At 36.7% G+C, this 20,550-nt stretch overlaps 1 protein-coding gene across 1 annotated transcript in view; it reads right to left on the bottom strand.

The window, feature by feature from the left end:
• Positions 1-505: 505 nt before the first annotated feature.
• The window catches only part of cables1 (Cdk5 and Abl enzyme substrate 1), a 97,072-nt gene continuing 77,027 nt past the window's right edge, over positions 506-20,550 (bottom strand). Inside the window, exons 8-10 of the mRNA XM_039754731.1 lie at positions 9,089-9,195; positions 6,750-6,957; positions 506-3,391 (exon numbers count right to left, since the gene is read on the bottom strand). Of these exons, the coding sequence (XP_039610665.1) occupies positions 3,251-3,391; positions 6,750-6,957; positions 9,089-9,195 (456 nt within the window). The 3' untranslated portion in view covers positions 506-3,250. The remainder of the gene's footprint in view (positions 3,392-6,749; positions 6,958-9,088; positions 9,196-20,550) is intronic.

The raw sequence follows: 20,550 nt of genomic DNA, 5'->3' as shown, positions 1-20,550 counted from the left end.
GACTGAAAATTATGCCTCCAAGATATTTTCCCTTCACATGCTACACACAGCAAACCCACGTCTGCTTTAGGCCATCCTGTGTGTGTGCAGTTCTGCACTTCAGGAGCCTAAAGCTTGTGTCCTCCCTCCTGCCCACTGACTCAGAAGTCAGGAAGCTCAATCAGGATGCAGGCTCTGCAGAAGACGATAAGAAAGTCCTAACCTTGGTAACTCTGAACAGAGAATAATCACAGGATGTACTTATTTTCCTAGCTGACTGCAGTAAAACATTAGAATGAACATTTCTGGAATTTGTACAATCCAAGTATTTGTTAAAATGAAATAAAACAAAACACCAGCAATTACAATGGCAGCATGTAGGTACTGGAAACTTGTGGCATGACGAGACAAGTAGCTCCTAGGTCCAGTGACTATAGACGTGTGTGTGTGTGTCAGGACAGGCAATGCAGTTTTCTAGAAGAATCAAAAAGAAAAAAACACATCTGGCAAAGCGTGGAAACAACTATCCATGAAAAACATGTTTATTGTGGAACAGCATTGACTTAAAGAAAAATACAAACCATTTAGGATGAGTATTACAATTTAAAGTAACCTGGAAAGTGTCACTCAAAAGTCATATTTCAAATCAGTATATGAATGAACAGCAAAAAAAATGGCATAAAAGTGAGAAACAAGACATACAGTAGAATATAAAGGGGGAACTTCTTCTGGACTGTACAGACAAGATGTGTAAATGGCTTTTTTCTGATCCGAGACCAAAAGTGCAAACAAGTCACCTTAGATTCTTCATTTAATTAAGAAGATATCAATGGAACTCTGGAATATCAGACACTGAAAACATTCATCTTTTTCATGACAATCGAGAGTCAAGTAAAGTTGTCATTAAAACTGGACAATAACAATCCTGTCTTTTGAACAAAGGATCATGGGGCCATAAATTTACAAATCAACATGACAAATATGTGCAATAAAAGTACATAAATTGGGGCAAAAATGTCCAAGCGGACAGCAGCATCCTATGAAAAGCTGATCCAGTTTTAAAAAGGTGCAGTTAGTGTCAACACTATTTACACTGGGCTCCCATATCGGAATGGGATTGTTTTGCTTGCACATATTTAACATCAAATGCATAGTCAATGTACTACATTCTTGAAAACAGACTGAAGTAATCAGCGTCACAAACATAGGGACAATGCAAAACAAACAAAAAAAAAAAAAGTGGATAACATGCATTGCCTTAGGTTGTGCAATCAGTCTTATTTTTCTTTCTTTCTTTTTTTGGTAAATCAATACAAAGTATAGAAAACTGGCCATAAGTTGTCTAAAGTGGAATGTTCATATGAAGGTGTTAAATTATGAGTCTTGAAAAACTGGAAATATAAATTCTCAAAACAGCCTGTGGTACCTTATATAATGGAATCCAGGCTTATTCAGGTCACATTACCATTGGCTTTCTGTATACTTTGGAAGACTTAATGAAGTTGTGTTTAATTCTTATCTTAAAAAAATGGCTCTGGATATCAAACACTGAGCTAATGTGGTACTGTGGCCAACAGTCAACCCCCAGTTCAAATGTGATCATCTACTGGATTTCATGTAAACGTAACTGGACCTTACTGGTTGATCATGTGATGACCACTTCTCCTGTTTGAATGTACAGTGTGTAACAAATATGGACAAGTCCTCTCTGCTCAATTACAGGCATCTCTTAACAAAAATGAGTCTTCTACTGTTACCTGCTTTTAGATCTGAAAAGTAAATAGTGAACTTTGCATAAAACAACTTCCACTCTACTAATGGCACAAATACTTTATGTGGAGTGAAGACCTGCAGGGTGTTCACACCATCCACTTGAGCACCTATCTGATTAAGACTCGCCCAAGGTACTAAAGCCTTGTTCCAGTCCAAGATGGTATCTCTTTGGGTAAGGTTAACAATGAGTATGTCACATTATACAACAAAGACAGAAATGATCTTTGAAGAACCAGCATTATCGTGTATATATTTAAATAAACAATTGTGTGAAAGAATTTGGAGGTGCTATAGAAGGTTGACTGTTAGATATTTGTATTCCTATATTTGCTTGGTAATGTATATACAAATATCTTTCCATCACTGAGGGAAATACATAAAAAAACACTAATGACCATTAAAACACAGTATAAAGCAGCAAACAGTTGCTACATAACCTTACATAAGAGAGTAGTGCTTTTTGTAAATAAAATAAGACAACAAAATATTGATTGTAGCACATTTTGGAGTGATTTAAATGAATCAATTCTATGCCACCCAAACAGTGCACACATTTTATTTATGAACTAAATATTTTAGCCCTGCTAAAAAGGAAAAGGAAGTCTAGAGACTTGTAACTTTTGACATTGATTTAGTCCAAATAAGAGGTGGCAAGCACCACTTAGTACCATCTGCCCATTTTAGCATGCATATGATAATTTATGCAGGGATCTAACTCTCCCCTTTGAAGCAGGAAGCACAACAATGGTGCTGAATACAAAATATGCTCTAACATAGAGCAGGAAGAAAGAAACTGCTGCAATAACCTCTACAGAGAGGCACAATTCACAGCAACAGTTAAAGAGTGAAACAATACACTGTACTAAACCTCACCTTTAAAAAAAAAAAAGATACCTCTTTTGACTTAAAATATCCACTGTATCTATTAATACTGAAGTAAGCACTAGCCAAATGATATGTATTGACGACAGATACTGTAGATGAACAGAATGAGTGAAGTTGGTCCCAACAAAAAAATAAAGAACCAGCATTCATGATGAACAACAACAGACAAACATGCCAACCCAGCCTCTGTCCAATGACACGTAAACAGAGTCCAATCATTTCATTGAACATGCTTTTCTCTTGACAAAAAGGATATACTTCTGAAGATCAGATATTGATAAAAATAAAATCAGCCAGTTACAGTTCAAAATCAGATGAGCATGATAAACAGTAAAAAAAAACGCTCACATTTTGAAATTCTAGGATTCAGCAACAAAGCATATACAAATTGTTATGCCACAGCACAGGAGGCAAAAACACATCCAAACAACTTTTCTGGACACGATCTGTTGGTGTTAAAGACAAAACTCTGAACCCTACCAAGTAGCTCTTAAACATTAAGGAGCTGGGAATCATCAGTAGTGCATATAGCTTTTGCAAGTCCACCCAAAAATTGTAAATACATCAATCAATCAGAAGAGCACTGGCATGCTCTCCTGATGATGAGCCAATGCTAGGAGTTTTGAAGAAGGCGTCTATAGTGTGGCATTGTTTCATGTTCTGGGAGGTGCAGGGCAAATTCCAGAGCTACCAAAACAGGGAACTCAAATGCTATCAGCTCACGTCGATTGAGGCGAAACCTTTCCTCAAGTTTCTGTAAAACAAAGGCATATTAGGATTATTATTTTTGAAAGCATACATGCAATGTTAATATACAATTTAATTAAGTGAATAGAATTATTAATTAAAAACGATCAATAATAAAAATTGAAAGGTCAATAAATGAACAAATAAATCTTTCAAATTAAGTACCAATAAAACATTATAAGTGCATTAACTAATTAATTATTAAGAAACCATCTACCAACTTAAATTAATCCTGTATTTGTAGTTTGTGGACCAGCGTAACTGTGTTCACATTTAAGAGGCCTTGCTGCAGGCAGACACTGTTATCTTGAATGTAAAATAAACATGAAAGTTTCTTCTGGAAAGCAATGTGGTGAAATAAAAACTATGGAAAATAAAGTTAAAACAATTTTCTCAAGAGCAGCACAAGACCCAAATATGAAACGCCCATGGCAGCTACAGAATGGCTTTGCTCTCTTGCTGCTTCTCCAACTACCTGCATTGACTTTCATCAGCACTCTGCCTCTGTCAAATACAGCAGATACATCGATATCAAGCAAAGAGCCATGGGCAGTGGGAAAAGAGGAACGTGGACATCCTAAACTTTCTTTTAGGCAGAACGAAAATACTGGAGATTCTCCTTTCATTCACTCAACCTAATAAGCAGAATGATGAGGGGATAAAAGGTTACTTTATTTTATTTGCGGCAAAAATAAGCCACATAAAATGCAGGAAAAACACAAAATGCACCAAAGAAGATTTACAACTCATGAAAATTATTATTTACATGGAAGGGCCTTTAAAACTGAATTTAACTTTGTATATGCAAAGTTAATTATGACATGACATTTGAGAGTCATACGAAGTTAGAGCACAAAAACCTACAAAATCTAAAAGATCTATTTAAGCTTACCTTCTAAACAAAACACAGCACCTCCAGTCTCCATCTTATAAGCATTTAAGTGCAGGTAATGAACAAAATCAATGCTCCAAAATCAAACAGTAAATGACATAACTTTTAATCCATGCATTTTAACTTCTAATTTATCACTGACACTATGAACATACATGGGCAGACATGTAAAGTGAGTGGGAGGATTTTATTGTGGTTGTGTCACACACTTCGAGGAGGTGCAAGTTTACTATGCATTACTTGTAATTACCATTGGTGGTACACATTTACCTAATTATTTCTGGAAGACTGTTTCTACTAAGTTGAGTGACATTTCCTACTGCTTCACTAATTCCATCGGCACAGCAGAGCAAGTGAGCACAAGCCACAACAGAGTGATCTCCAAGAACCATTTCAGACTGGTTATCAGAACATGCAATCAAAGTGAAGTAATAAAATCAAAAGTCTAAAAACCATGTAACCAACTCAAATAGTTTTGTTCCTTTATTGCAAAAGATGTCTTAATAATCTGATGTAATTTTAAATATGTAGAGTTCAAATATGACTTATTAAATCACAACATGCATTTCTCAGAAAGAAGCTACTGTTTTTGACTCCGTATCAGTTGGCACTTCACTATTTAAAGTACACAGTACATCCCTGACATTCATGTAACAAATAAAATATAGTCAGGGTAGTTTCTGGCATTTGAAATAGAGTACTGGTCTAATAACCTCTGCAGCATTAATTCTTGTGTTAGCTTTATTTTCCTTTAAAAACCACTACCTGATTAGCCTTCCATTTATTGTAGTCTTCCTCTTACAGCTTAATTTCTCCACATACCCAAATGGATATGCAAATGGATGTATTGATATTAAAACCAATAATCTAAAATTAGATCTATTAAAATGTTTATTTTTCAAGTTATATTTACAGCCATTATAAAGTGAATAATAGTGTAAACGTGAGTTGATATGTTTTCAATTAATTTTATAGACCGTGCAATGATGGACTGGATTTTTTTTTTAAATATGCATGACTTGCTCAACTACACTTCTGCATGCACATCTGCTTACTTTTTAAGCTGTATTTACTGTTAAGCCTATTTCTCCTCAAGATATGGGGAGTTATAAGTAAAACAATAATATAATAACAACAATAATTAATAACATAATTAATAATAATAATTAAGAAAACAATTAAGAAAAAAATACATTATTCCTATATAACTGCTTGGTACATTTTAATATATATATTTTTTTAGCAAACTTAAGTTTTCTAATTTCTATATTGTTCCCTAAACACTGAACATGGGAAATATCACTTCACTTAATTAGCCAGGAGTTCATCAGAAGCTGGTTGGAATAAAAACCTGCAGCCACAGGGAGTCCCCAGGACCAAGTTTGGTAAACACTGCTCTAGAGGGACATGTAGTTCAAAAAGTCAATGTGTGTTCTACAGCTATAGTGGAGGGGATAAGAATGGAAAGTGAAGGCTGAAGTAGAAGAACAGAAATCCAGCCCTTTTGGTACTCAGGATCAATGAATCAAGAATGGGACAGGTTACCAGCAGAAATGAAACAGACAGATCAGAATGAACAAAAAATGAAGTGTAGTGGGAATACTCTATGAAAAAAGGATATCTGGTAAAACAAAAGGAAAAACTTACAATGTAGTAGCGAGTTTTATAGTGCAGGAAACAGGAGAACAACTAGAAGTGAGACTCAAAGAACAAAAGTTTAAAACAGGAAAATGCAGTGATGGATGTGTGAAGTGAACAAAATGGATCTTGTAGAAAATAGGTATATTAGATGAAACATAAAAGTAAAAAAAGATATGATTGCAGATAATGCAGAGAAGACTACAGTTGGCTAGACATATAAGGAGAAAAGAAGAAAACAGTGTCCTAGAAGATTGTTAGAGATGAAGGGGCAAGAAGAAAGATAGAGAAGGGGAAAAAACAGAACAAAGGAGGTGGTAGACATGATATGCTAAAGAATTGGTTTAATGGGGAGATTGCTGGAAACAATGTAATAGAAAAGAATTATACACCGCCAGTGAGTCAAATTTGGAAAAGCCAGAGGGGGAAAACTATAACACCTACATAAAAAGCTAATTTACTTCCACTGGCTGACAACTTATTTTTTGCACTCCGTAGAGGGGGAGGAACTGTATTCAACTTTAATAAATGAATGTAGTCTTTTACTTAAACTTTTTTTTTTTTTTTTAATTATTGGCTTGCAATGTGAAGTCATCACACTCTTGTCATGATGATTACCAGGACTTGGAGACAGCATAATATTTTGGATGGGCTAAATCATGGTTATGGCAAATATAATTTTCTAACAGGAAACACTTTATGCAGTTGTTCACTTATGTGTCCTGTGTACATAGCATGGCCTGTAGCTCACTATCAGATAAAATAAGGGCTGCAGTTGACATTAAAACTCTAATTTTTTCACTGAAATATTCAGAATACATACACTACTACTTACATCTATTAAATGTTTGACTTCATGCTTTTTGAGGTCACTTCCTATTTTGGCAGCAAGTAGCACACATGCTCCTGCACATAGTTTACGGTTCTGCTTGTTAAGTTTGCCTTTTAGTGCAAGCTTCTCAAAGTAGACGAATGACATGGCCACAGTTGGTTCTTCAAATCCACACTCATCCTGTGCCAACTTGCGCATCTCCCTCTTGAGGCTACAATGAGAAACTGTATTTAATATGAACACATCAGAGCAAACAAACTATGAAGATATAGCTTTAAAATACCCCAGATTTCTTATTCTGTTACATCATGGCTTTACAAATTACAAATCCATCTAGAAAGTACAATTTTATATAACATCTTGGTACTTACTGTACAAATAAACTGAAACCAGAACTGATTTTGGGGATTTAGAATTAAAACCTTTTAATTTTGTATACAGTACTAAATACAGCACTAAAATAGAGCATATACAATACCACAGAGTGGTCTTATTTTAATTCAGTCATCCTATTAGTAATTTTTCCACACCACCTCAGGATATGCACCCCCATATTCAATATTTATCTGTTAACTTGACTATCAGTTCAAATCAGTAATTATTACTACTACTTTCCAAGGCAAAATTCTTTATGGGGAAACAATTTAAATTAATTTTCCTTTAGTAATATTGTAATAAAAGCAAGTCATGTAATAAAATGGTATTATGTACATGCAGGTAAGCAGAAGAACTACAAGCAAGGGAACACAATGCAGCTCACATACTGTACAAGGCACAGCAGTGCCCTTATGAACCAAGGGAATCATGTACTGTACATGCCGGAACATCTTGTATTATGCCAGTGCAAAGTAAAGTCTCTGGCAGAGGCCAATATGCCTTGTAGCCATCTTAAGAGGTTAAGGAAAACGGTAAGCAGGGACCTCTACAGAAGAGACAGAAGTTGTTAGCTGGGGAAGGGGAAAGAAAAAAAAAAAAAAAAAAAAAGGGGACTACTACCCAAAAATAAGGCAGTAAATGTCACAGTTTACAAAAGATCCCTAGACCACCAAGCTAGTGAGAGGAAAGAATGTCTGAGACAGGGAATGTCCATACCCATAAATACAAAAGCCCTTCGTAACAATTAGGTAGACAAGATTGTGATTGTGAGACTTGGCTTTTTCAGATACAAATAATGCTCAGGGGTGCACTTTATTTGCTATCATACCAATGCTTATTTACTTTTTTCATAATAAAAACCATTTAAAATATTTTGCCTCAATGAAAACACTCTGGGTTCAGAGACACTATCAGAACTTTGCCAGTGATTCCCAATTGATAAAATTATACTTCTTAAGTGTATAAGAAAGTACCTTTTAATATTAACAGTTTTAAACAGCAATAAGTACAACAACTTAACTTGTTTAAAAATAAATAAAACACATGAAAACAGAAACCAAGCAGTGGATGTAATTGCATTAAATTGCACTAAATCTACTTAAAAAACGAAACACACTTAAATTAAGACACTAATATTTTCTGAAAATACTTGTCATGGAGCAGTGCTTCCAGCATAAGCACTATATTACAGTCAACCCTCGTTTATCGCGGTTAATCCGTTCCAGACTCTGCCGCGATAAATGAATTTCCGCAAAGTAGGATTCTTTATTTATAAATCGAATATTTTCGCAGTTAGTGCGAAAGCATAGAAAACCTGTTTACGACCTTCTAAATACAGTATACATAATCTGCAAATACTGTATTTGGACAAATCCGTGGTAGTGTTTACTTTAATCAAAACATTTCCTGTATGCTGCCATTACTATATACTTTTTTGTTAAGATTTAATGAGCTATGTTAAAGCAAATCATACTAAAAACGTGCAACATACTTATCAATATGAAATACGTGCTGTGGTTTTAACACCTAGAAACAAAATAAACAAACAAAATAAATAAAAAGGCTAAGTCAATGAATTGTTTGGTGTCAGGATGAGCTTGATAATCAGGATCAACCCCTGAAATAAACCGAAGGTAAATAACAAAACAAAACATTTTATAGATTTATTCAAATCATAAAACAAAAACTGTCCAGTTATAAATGACATAATCTGCAAATTCACTGTGTATACTAATATAATAAAACTATGTAAAAGGTTATTTACACTCTGAGAAAATATACATTGAAACATGTATGTGAAAATAACTGTAACCTGTTTTTTGTTTTCTTTTTTACTTCAACTCTCTATATCAAAAGGTACAGACATATGGTAATATAAGTTCACAGTGCCAGCATATTAATATAGACTTAAACTAAACTGTGTTCTTCTATGTGGGATTTAGCAAACTAAAACAAAATAACCTCACCTTCTTATTTTACTGAGAGTCAGCTTGATGTGAGGAAATTTCTCTTTAAATGTTTCATTCATATCCTTCTTCAGGTCAGATGGCTTCACATACTCAATCACAGTAGTCTGAAGAAAACATTTTGTACCAATGAAAAGTAATTGTAATTAGAATCTTGAATACAACAAAAGGAATGACAGCTTATGGGGAAAAGGAGAGGAATCCTCAGTTGAGACTTTTATTTTTTATGATAGCTGATCAGTTATATTTTTTTAAAAAAAAGGTTATTACTTTTCTTTAAAAAGTGTAACATTAACATACTGCAAATTGGGTACTTCATTTTAACAGCCTGTAAATTTCAGAAAGATTTCCAAAACTGTTGATATTTTCTTTTCTCATTTCACACCCCTGCAACATATCATTTCAATCAGTACAGGGATATAATTATGTATAATAAATCATTTGTTTCAGCACATACTTCTTAATTCTGTCATGGAAACGGCCCCTGCCTTAGGGACATTTTCTACCAATATTATTATTATTAATTTGTGTGTTAAATTTAGTGTGTGGTAAATATGTCTCGACTTTTGTACATATTTTCACAGTTTTAGACAGATGTGAATCTTATTCAGGATAGGTGAAATTTTATCTAAAACAGATTAGGTTACTGGTAAATAACATTACTCATAGTAATTTTTGTACTACAACACCATATAGGGATTAAAAAGGCTGACTAATATGAAAAGATGTTGAGATGAGGGTAGTCAGGGAGATGTAATCCAAAACCCTTTATTTCATTCTAATACATCTTTTTTAGTAAATTTGTTAAGTTTCAATCAAAATATAATTTTTTTAACTTACTGATCAGAACTGAAAAGCATTCAGTAGGTTTGAAATATAGAAGATTATAAATATGATGTCTACTTTTATGAGTTGCCCACAAATTACTAAAACTGGCTTCCACAGTTTGCTTTTATTACATTATACATAAACTTTCTGCACTTTGTTGCATTGTAGATTTAATTGCAACTGGCTAAATTTGACATTTTTGAGCATCCATTTACACTATATAATACATAATCACAAAGTGAAAGCATGTTTTCAGAAAGGTTTGCATATTTATTAAAAACTGAAAAGTGACATTTCTCATTCATGTAAAACTACTGACCCTTTGTTGTGGCACTCCAAATAGTGATCAGGTACATCCAGTTTGTTTGACATATGTCCACATGTGGCAAACTGAATTGACTGGAGATAGTTTAGAAAGCCTCACACAACTGTGTATATTAAAGGTTCCACAATTCACACAGCATGTCTGGACAAAAACCAAGCCATGACGATTTAGACCTCCATGATAAAACTGTGTGAAATGGAAGAAGTTTAGAAAAACCAGGACGTTTCCTAGACTTGGCCATCCAGCCAAACTGAGTAACCAGGCAAGAAGGGCCTCAATCTGGAATGGGACCAAGTCCCCAAAGGTCTCTCAAACAGAGCTTCAGAAGTCCTCTGCTTAAATGGAGAATCTGTCGGAAGGATGACTATCTCAGCAGCGCTCCATCAATCAGATGTTTACAGTAAAATGTCCAGAAGGAAGCCACTCTTTAGTAAAAGGCATATATGACAGTCCGCTTGGAGTTTACCCAACAGCATTTAAAGGATTCTGAAAGTATAAGGGAAAATGTTTCTCTGGACTGATGGGACAAAAACTCAACTCTGAGCTGAATTTTGAGCACTATGTTTAGCATGACTAGACCGCTCACCATTCCCTAATACCATCCCTACAGTGAAGCTTGGTGGTGACAGAATCATGCTATGAGGGTGCTTCTCTGTGGCAGGGACAGAGAGACTGGTCAGAATGGAGGGAAGGATGAATATAGCTAAATACATAGAGGTCCTGGAAGCAAACCTGGTCTAGAGTGCATACGGGCTTAGACTGGGCAGTAGGTTCACTTTTCAGTATGAAAATGTCTGGGCTGTATTCTTCTGGTCAATGCTAAAGTGGTTTCAGGACAAGTGTCAAACTGTCTCTCAATGGCCAGCCAAAGCTCTGACAAAGTCCATAGAGCAACTGCAGAGAGACCTATGGATGGAAGTTTACAGATGTTTCCCATCCAATCTATCAGTGCTTGGGAGAATATGCCAGGAAAAATGGTAGACTGCCCAAATCCAGGTGTGCAAAGCCTGTAGAGACTTGACCAAAAAGAATCAAAACTGTAATTGCTGTCAAAGGGGCTTCTGCAAAGTACTGAATTAAGTATCTGTATACTTGTATGAATGAGAGATTTCAAATTTTGAGTTTTAATAAATTTACAAACTCTTCTGAAAAAATTTTTTCACTTTGTCATTAAGGGCTATTAAGTGTAGATTGATGGGTAAAAGTGGCAAATGTATCCATTTAAATTGAAAGCACAACAAAAGAAAGTGTGCATAAAATTAATTGAAGGGGTCTGAATACTTTCTGAATCTACTGTACATTAAAGCATGGCAAAAGATTTTAGGGTCACGTGAATATTTTGTAAAAGAAAAAAAGACAAGACTTTTATATTTCTTTAAATCCATAATGGAAGTATTGACATATGAGTTGGTTTTTATCAAGCTGGCCTTGGGATATTGGGAATATCTCAGCAGAAGATGGTATAGGGCGACTCATTGGTCACGATGAGGCTAAAAACCATCAAGATTATCATCATGTGTTCTTAATACAATGAGATTCTCACTTCATGTTTCCCACAGATCTCAGAGAACAGTATTATACTGTAGATCAGACAATAAATAAAGCCAACAATAGACAATGAATGCAACACCAAACATTAAATTACAGAATCAGACAGCATAAAAAAATGCAACCACAATAGGTCCACTCATGCATCGTTGCCTTTTGAATGATCTGGCTAATTATATGTTCTAGGTATTCTTAACTCAAGTAAGCATACTAACATTTTAGCAAACTGTAAGAAGCAACCACTTTGTGGTAGTACTAAACCAGTTTTCGTCAATAAAACAAGCTGAATTATTAAATAACCAACAATTATTTCAAATGACTAAACATAGGCTGCTTTCACTTCTAGACTCCATCTTACACAGTGTTCTGTTTTTGTTGGTGTCCACTGTCCCGAGACATTTTACATTATATGCCACTGAAAAACATTTTTAATTGAACTTTCTGGTGGCAAAGTTTTAGTTGGTTCTTGTAGCACTCTTCTATATGCAGTACGGTTTAGTTTTTTTGTTTTGTTGGATTCATTGCTATGCATTTAACATGGTGGGAAGGAACTCCATTTAAGTAACTAATACTGATTTATAACAATTTTTACATAATTCTTTGGTAAAGTGTTTATAATGTCACTATTAGAATGTTCTTTGTACATCCTTATCATTTAACCAGATTAACACCGTTTGCAGTGTTACAGAGTAATGGGGACTGTGGAACAAAGGTGATAAAGAGAGCACAGGCAGGGTAGATCGGTTGGAGAAGAGTGTCAGGAGTAATTTGTGACAGACAGGGTATCAGCAACAGTGAAAGGTAAGGTTAACAGGACGGTAGTGAGACCAGCTTTGTTATATGGGTTGGAGACGGTGGCACTGACCAGAAAGCAGGAGAAGATTTGCACTGGGTGTGACAAGGATGGGTAGGATTACAGATGAGTACATTAGAGAGTCAGCTCAAATTGGTCAGTTGGGAGACAAAAATCAGAGAGGCGAGATTGCATTGTTTTGGACATGTGCAGAGGCGAGATGCTGGGTATATTGGGAGAAGGACATTAAGGATATAGCTGCCAGGTAAGAGGAAAAGAGAAAAGCCCAAGAGGAGGTTTATGAATGTGGTGAGAGAGGACATGCAGGTGATGAATGTAACAGAACAAGATACAGAGAACAGAAAGATATGGAAAAAGATGGTCCGCTGTGGCAACCCCTAACGGGAGGAGCCGAAAGAAGAAGATCACCACCACCATTTGCAGTATTAGGACAAGGGACTACATAGCCACTCTTATGGTACAGGTCATGTTGATACTGGATGTGTATAATGTAATATACACATTCAGTTCTCTCTCTCTTTTTTTTTTTATAAACTGAAGGAATTGCACTAACTACAAATTTTAAAGCTTTATACTAAACCAGAAATATCACTGACAGCTACACTGTAATTTCCAAAAACATTCCCTGCATATTTAGGTGTGTGAATGAGTACTTCCTGAAATGTACAGACACCCTGTCCACAGCAGTTTCCTACCTTGTGCTGCTAGGACAGGTTCCAGCCCCTGTGATCCTGAATTAGATTACGCTGGTCTGAGAATATTATATTAGAATTTGAAAATGTGCTCTTACCTAGAAGTGTTAAGCTGCTTATTTTCTATTCGAGGGCTGAATTGTTGACCCTTTGCAGGGTGCATACTTGACTACACAAAACTACCTGGTCAGCACACACTTTGACATAACTGTAACAGTCTTAGCGAAAGATCATCTGACTGGCCAAACAATTGGCATTAACCATCTGACTTGGTCTGCAAGTTACAGCTGTGCACTAAATTGAGGAACTGGTCAGTTGCATGGGGATTGTGAATGAATAGCCTTTTTCAAGACTAGTGACAAACTGGATTAACATCTGGACTGTGCCACTGCAGAATAATAATACTGTTGTTTTTAAGCCATTCCTACATTGCTTGGCTTTCTGTTTTAGGTCATTGTCTTACTGGAAAATGCATCTTTTCCCAAGGTGCAATCATTCCCACAACAATGATGCTGCCACCAGCATGCATCAGAGTGGGATGATGTATTTTTGTTTATTTTGTTGAGTTTTATAACAAACATGGCCTTTAGTGTGATGGCCAAAAAGTTCAAATTCTGGTCTCATCCATAACCAATCTTTTTTTTTTTTTTAAAAAAAACCAGTGGCTTTCGCTTTGCCACTCTCCCATAAAGCCACAACTCATGAAGAACCCAGGCAACAGATGTTGTATGTACAATAATCTAAGAAAATGTAGCTTGTGACTTCTTTCTCTGAGGTCTCTTGGTGTCCTCCTGGTGGCCCTCTTCTCTCCTCCAGGCAGATTTACAGCTGTACCATATTACTTCCGTTTAATTATTAATTTCACTGGTGTCCAAGTGATATTTAATGACTTAGATGTTTTCTTGTCTCCATCTCCTGATTTAGGCTTTTCAATCAACTTTTCATCAAGTTGTTTGGAGTGTTGCTACAAGGCAATAGCTCACTGTTAGGGACAGTGGGCCCAGACGTAGACATGACACGATCCTTGCCACGTGTATATAGTTTTCCAAATATATGAACACAGTTCTGAAATCATTATACAAGTGCCTTCCATTTTGACAGGCAGCAGCAGGTTTATTGACCTTGAGATTTGAATCACATTTTGGCTTTGCCACACATTTGTGTCTTTTTGGTTGCAACTCCTTGCTTTGATTTTGTTTAACACTGAATTTCCTGATCCATCAGGCTTTCCAGCTACTTGACAATTTTCTCCCTGTAGCACATAAGGCATTTTAGGGGACAGCCAAATTCCCAAGAAACAGAAATTGCAACAAGTACCGATATCTCTCTGTTAAATAATATCATCTAATTTGTTAAAGAGTAATTGGACGCTGGACAGAACCATGCCGAGCAAATGAGGTCAGTGGCCGCAGTGCTTAATGCTCCCTTTTGTGCTCATTTCCTTCTCTTTAACCACTTATTCACCAAAAGAATTATGCCAACAGAGCTGGCAAAACATAACAGCAGAATCAGCTCTAAATCTAAGAGGCTAAAAAACTTATTCTGAATTTTTGCTCTAATGATTTAAAAGGTTTGGCAATGATAAGTAGTGAGAGAGAAAACAGACAGCATAAACGTAGACTGTAATGAACAATACAAAATGTGTCATTATTTGGTGAAGTGACAGGTGTATGGTCAGCTTATATCCTGGCTATAATATGTGAAAATAAACCACCAAGGAATATTTGACCTTTTCGCCCAAAATAATTTTTTCCAGATAAAACACAACAGGCACCTTTTACTGGACTGAACCTTTTGAAATTTTCTGTGGCCTGTTTGTAAGCGATTCTTCTCTATTCTTCCCAGCTGGTTTACTTCAGCTATGAAGAACTGTACAATTTTGAATGGGCATGTACTTTTTTTATTGTTTAGCTACTTCAATACAGTTCTAACCCTGTGCATTCGATAATTCTTCAGCTGAAAGCAAATATAATTCGCTCAACCAGTTTTCCTTTGTTTTGACAAGTTCCCCTTTGAAGCAAAGCATCTTCATATGAGGATACTGTTAAAATTAAGCTTAATAGCCAAGGAGGTGTTTTAAGGACCATATGAAGCAAATCATTTGTCTCATACTGACAGCTTTGCACTTAGGCCAAAAGCTACTAAAATGAAACAGCACAAACTGTACTTGGCATATACTATAACCACCCAACCTCCCTCTCATATCATGTCTAGTTAATAATTACTTGGAATTTCTTTGCACAACATTATGGACTTATACAGACTCACTAACATTTCCTCCACCAAGTCATCATCTTTACTCTCTGGTGAGTTATTTCACCACTCACAGGAAAACAGCTTCAGCACTCTACTGTTTGTTGCATAAGTGTACATATAAACCTCTTCTGCTCATCTACTCATGCCCAAGTGGTCTTGGATTTCAACTTATCCTCAACTTTTTTTGGGGATACTTTATATCTCATATAGTTTACTCAATTTAAATATGTATATAGACTTTTAGATAGAAGATCCCAAAATGAATTACTTTGAAGAACTGAATATGCTCATTCTACAATGTGATTCAACTAAAACTGTTTGCAATGCAAATTAATGGCCAATCAGTATTATCCAGAACAGGTATTGTGTTGCTACCCTTATCAAATCTGTCATAAGCAAAGGCAGGATAGTGAATTGATGTCACTGCTGTTTTTGAGCTACGGCACAGACCACGGGATGGGGTAGATGATCAGCACTGTTTGGGTTTGTTATTTCTTATATAAAGAAATGTCTTGTTGTTACATAGATTATATACAATGCCTTGGAATCAGTTTTTGTTTAGGCCCCTATCTGTCAGCTATCATTATTAAGGTGTCCTCCTTTTTGGAAAATGTTAGTCTCTTGCACCTAAACAATGTTTCAAAACATGTACTACACCTGCAGTTATATTTTTTAGAAAAAATATGGTGTACATATAAACACAAACACTTTATATCACTCTCAAGCAACAAGTAAACAATTTGTAACTATATATGGATAATACACATACATACAGGTAAAATTCCGTTACAACGAACTCCCAGGGACCTAAAAATATTTTGTAATAAGATTCTGTATTTGTTACTATAGTGCTTTCTTTAACTTGTATCCAGGTGTTTGCAATCATTTCAATAGCTTCTTTCGCGTTAATTTTAATCTCCTCCTGCTATTTTTCTCAGCATTTCCTTGCGGTAATACACTTTCAGGGTGCGAATAATGCCCAAATGCAATGGCTGAAGCACTGCCATGCAATTGGGTGGGAGGAATTCAATGAGATCATTATCTAAATGTGGAAGCATGTTGTGGGCAGCACAGTTATCAATCAGGAGCCGAATCATTATTTCTTCTTCTCATATTGTGAGCTTTCTGAAGTCTTTTGAGAGACCAAACCACCAACCCCCCACGACAGGAACGACACGCTGAAGTGCGTCCTGAAGCGCAATTGCAGCGTCTGTGGAAGATTGCTTGTCCGTTGCTGGGGCAGGTCAATAGGAGGCTCACAGCAGTGCAGTGAAGCGCCACAGAAGCAAATCAAAGCAAAAGATCAGGGTCAAGCTAGAAGTCCCTGTCTTGCATCCCAAAACACGAGGCTTAGTCTCAGTACTTTAGCAAAACCAGCTTCATTCAGCTTGAAACAGGAATGGCAGAGTTATTTATTGTAGCGTGATCTTCCACTCTGCTATACACAGACACAGCAGTCATGCAGGGTAGTGGCCAGGTCAGTGATCCAGTAATCCTGTTATCTGCATTTACAATTTACATGCTCCTAACCTTGCATCAGCAATCGAGATCTTTTCTGTTTACTTTGGCGGAGAGACGCAGCACATCTGTGAACCTGCTATTGCCTGTATAGACGCGGTGATCGTAATTCAGGACGCTCTTCAGCTTGCTGTCTAGTTGGGGGAGGTCACAAGAGAGTTTACAAACCTCATATTTTCTTGAATGAGTGCCGCACTAATAGGAATGTTTCTTGAATGAGCATCACTGAACCACATAAAAATGTATTTTTCAACATCGTCAAATGCAGCAGTTCACATATGTTTGCAACCTGAGATTTTTCTACTTTTTTTGCTCTGTCTTTCAAGAAAGTTGACAGTGTCGATGGTGAAATTCACTGGCAACGTCTTTTGTCTTTTTGCTGCAATCGAGAGCTGCAAAAAATTAAAGTTTTTTTTTTTTTCCTAATATGAACTGTTATCGTTTTCTTGTGTCTGCTGTTTCTATAGAAGGATAACAATGAGTTCAATTCCAATAGATGTTTTTCAAATGTTGACGAGCAATAAGCAAAAGGTATCACTGAAAACCACAGGAAACAAAAAAGGCAAAAAAAAAAAAAACCCAAAACAAAACAAAAAAAAAGTACAAGGAAAGTTCGAAGAAAGAAAAAAAAAAATACAGTCTTTCTGTTTTGGGGATCATTGTGCACACGTGAGCTGTGGCCACAGAACTAACTGCTCTGTGGGTGATTCATTCAGGCATTTCAAGGTCTTTTGGGCACTTCGTTGGAATGAAAGTATCTGCTGAATGTACTTTGTAGTAATGAGATTTCTATAGACTCGTGTCATATGGGGAAGCTGTCGGGACCATAAAAATATTTTGTTATTATGAAAACTTCGTTGTAAAGATATTCGTTGTAATAGAATTTTACCTGTACATATATATATATATTTTTAATGGTGACTGGAGTGCCAATCCTGCCATCAAACGCCAAGGTTTTCATGTAAGTTGGAGGACCTGCTTGCAGGGCTGGATACGGGTTAACATGATACCCAGGTCAAAGCAATTGCAGTTAAAGGGCCGTGCTCAAGGGCCCAATAGATTACAGTCACTTCTAATTTTTAAGGGATTCGAATTGGCCACTTTCTGGTTGCTGGCACAGATCCCTAGCCTCACATCATCACTCCGCCCTAAGGTGTGAAGAAGGTGAAAAAAAAAACTTGAACAATTCATTTATTTAAAAAACAACACCTAACCATCTTCAAAACTCTGGTGAGTTATTTCTCATCTCAGTAGACTGTGAGGTGAAGACAGTTCTACAACCATGTGCGCACAACACACACTCAACTCTAAACTACCTAAATGTATATACGAGATTACCCCAAACTGATAAAACAAGTCACAGTACAAGATATTTATTTGTTTACATTGACAAGCTTTAGTCCTGCCAAGAACTACTGAGAATGAGCCAACTTAAATTAACAATTAACCACAAGATTGAATGTCACTTTTACAGCAGTGCTAGGCATCGTGACTGAGGAAGATACCTTCAGAAATAATATATGGCACTAATTCATAAAAAAGGAAAGAACACAAGGAGATTAAGCTATTGCTTTCTCTGCTAAATCAGACTGAAAGCAATCTCCTCTCCGGGAATCACCACCTTATTGTGGTGGAGAGGTTTAAGTACCCCTGTGACCCTGGGAGCTATGCTGTCCAAATCAGAAGTTCCTGATAGAGCTGCCCAAGGCAAATTGGCTCCAGGTGAGGGGTCAGACAAAGAGCAATTCACAACCCCTAATAATGCTGCTCTATAAAGATAAAAAGAGTACCCCGGAGTGAGGCTTAGGAGAAGTGCCTGCAGGTAAGCACATGCAGCTGGGCTTACCACAGGGCCTAGAAGGGCACAGCCTGAAAACGTAATGAGGGACTGCCCTCCTGTGGGCACACAAACTGCAGGAGGAATAGAGGGCAGGTGCAATGTAACCTGGGCAGCGATCAAAGGCAGAGGCTTTGGTGGACTGGAAAACAGACACAAACTGACTTTAAGGGGATTGAATGTCACCTCTCTTGGGGGAGGCAGCTATCTGCTAACTAGATGTAGCTTGGCTCTAGTCTACCCACTTGTTGGGTTCCGCAACCAAACCTCTTGGAAGAGACTGGACTTTCCTTTACTCTGGAGTTGCCTTCTTGGAGTCACTTAAGCGGACCCTTGACAGGGTCTCAGCTCTGGACTCCATGTTTCTACTGAAGCACTTCAACACCCATGTGGGTAATTAGGACACCTGGAGAGGTGTGATTGGAAGGAACGGCCTACCTGACCTAAACCTGAGAGGTGTTTTGTTATTGGACTTCTGTACTAGGCATGGTTTGTCCATAATGAATACCATGTTTGAACATAAGGTGGCTCACAAGTGTACTGGTACCAGAGCACCTTAGGCAAAAGATCTATGATTGATTTCATAGCCGTATTATGAGATTTGCGGCTGTATGTTCTTGACATTCAGGTGAAGAGAGGAGTAGAGCTGTCAACTGATCACCATCTGGTGGCAGGTTGGGTCAGATGGTGGAGGAAGTGCCTGGACAGACCTGGAAAGCTCATCTGAACAGTGAAGATAGACTGGAACATCTGGGGGAAGCCACTGTCCAGAACTTTTATCGGGAAGGCTGGGCACATGAAGTCCGAATTTGCCTTGTTCCATGCTTCCATTCTTTTTTAGTTATGTGTTAAAAATTTCCTGCATCACATTTCCTATCATCCTACATTCACCCATATCGTTGTAGACACGGAACACACATGAAATGTATGTATTCCAAATAACGATATATTATTTACCCTATACAACTCCAGGCACCTCACACCCAGATAAACAGACTTGAGCTGGGAGAACTTCAGTGGTGTCTGTGGTGGGGAAGGGATAGCAGGTTGCTTGCTGCCTGTGCTGATTGACACATTTGCAAAACAAAGACGCTTATAGAACGGTATGAAGGAATTTAAGGTGACCCAGCATTATGACTTTTTTCATACGATTCAGAGATTCTAGTACAGTGGAACCTCGTTTCAAGACCATAATTCGTTCCAAAACTCTGGTCGTAAGCCGATTTGGTCGTGAACCGAAGCAATTTCCACCATAGGATTGTATGTAAATACAATTAATCCATTCCAGACCGTATGAACTGTATTTAAATATATATTTTTTTAGTTTTTAAGCACAAATATAGTTAATTATACCATAGAATGCACAGTGTAATACTAAACTAAATGTAAAAACATTGAATAACACTGAGAAAACCTTGAACAACAGAGAAAACAAACACTGCAATAGTTTGCGCTATAGTGCTAGGAAACGCTAACTAAAAACACTTTTTTTTTAAAAAATGAGTTAAGCACAGGGAAAAAAATTAACATTTGAAAAATCCGTAATTTAATTAACCACCAAGAAAAGTAACATTGCCCCAATGCACGCTATGAACCGATCGCTGTAAACAGAACTGAAAACAAAAACTAGCCTTTTCTACCTTA

This window comes from Polypterus senegalus, chromosome 5, assembly GCF_016835505.1.
Source record: "Polypterus senegalus isolate Bchr_013 chromosome 5, ASM1683550v1, whole genome shotgun sequence".
NCBI lineage: Eukaryota > Metazoa > Chordata > Cladistia > Polypteriformes > Polypteridae > Polypterus > Polypterus senegalus.
This window is presented reverse-complemented; position numbering and strand designations above follow the sequence as displayed.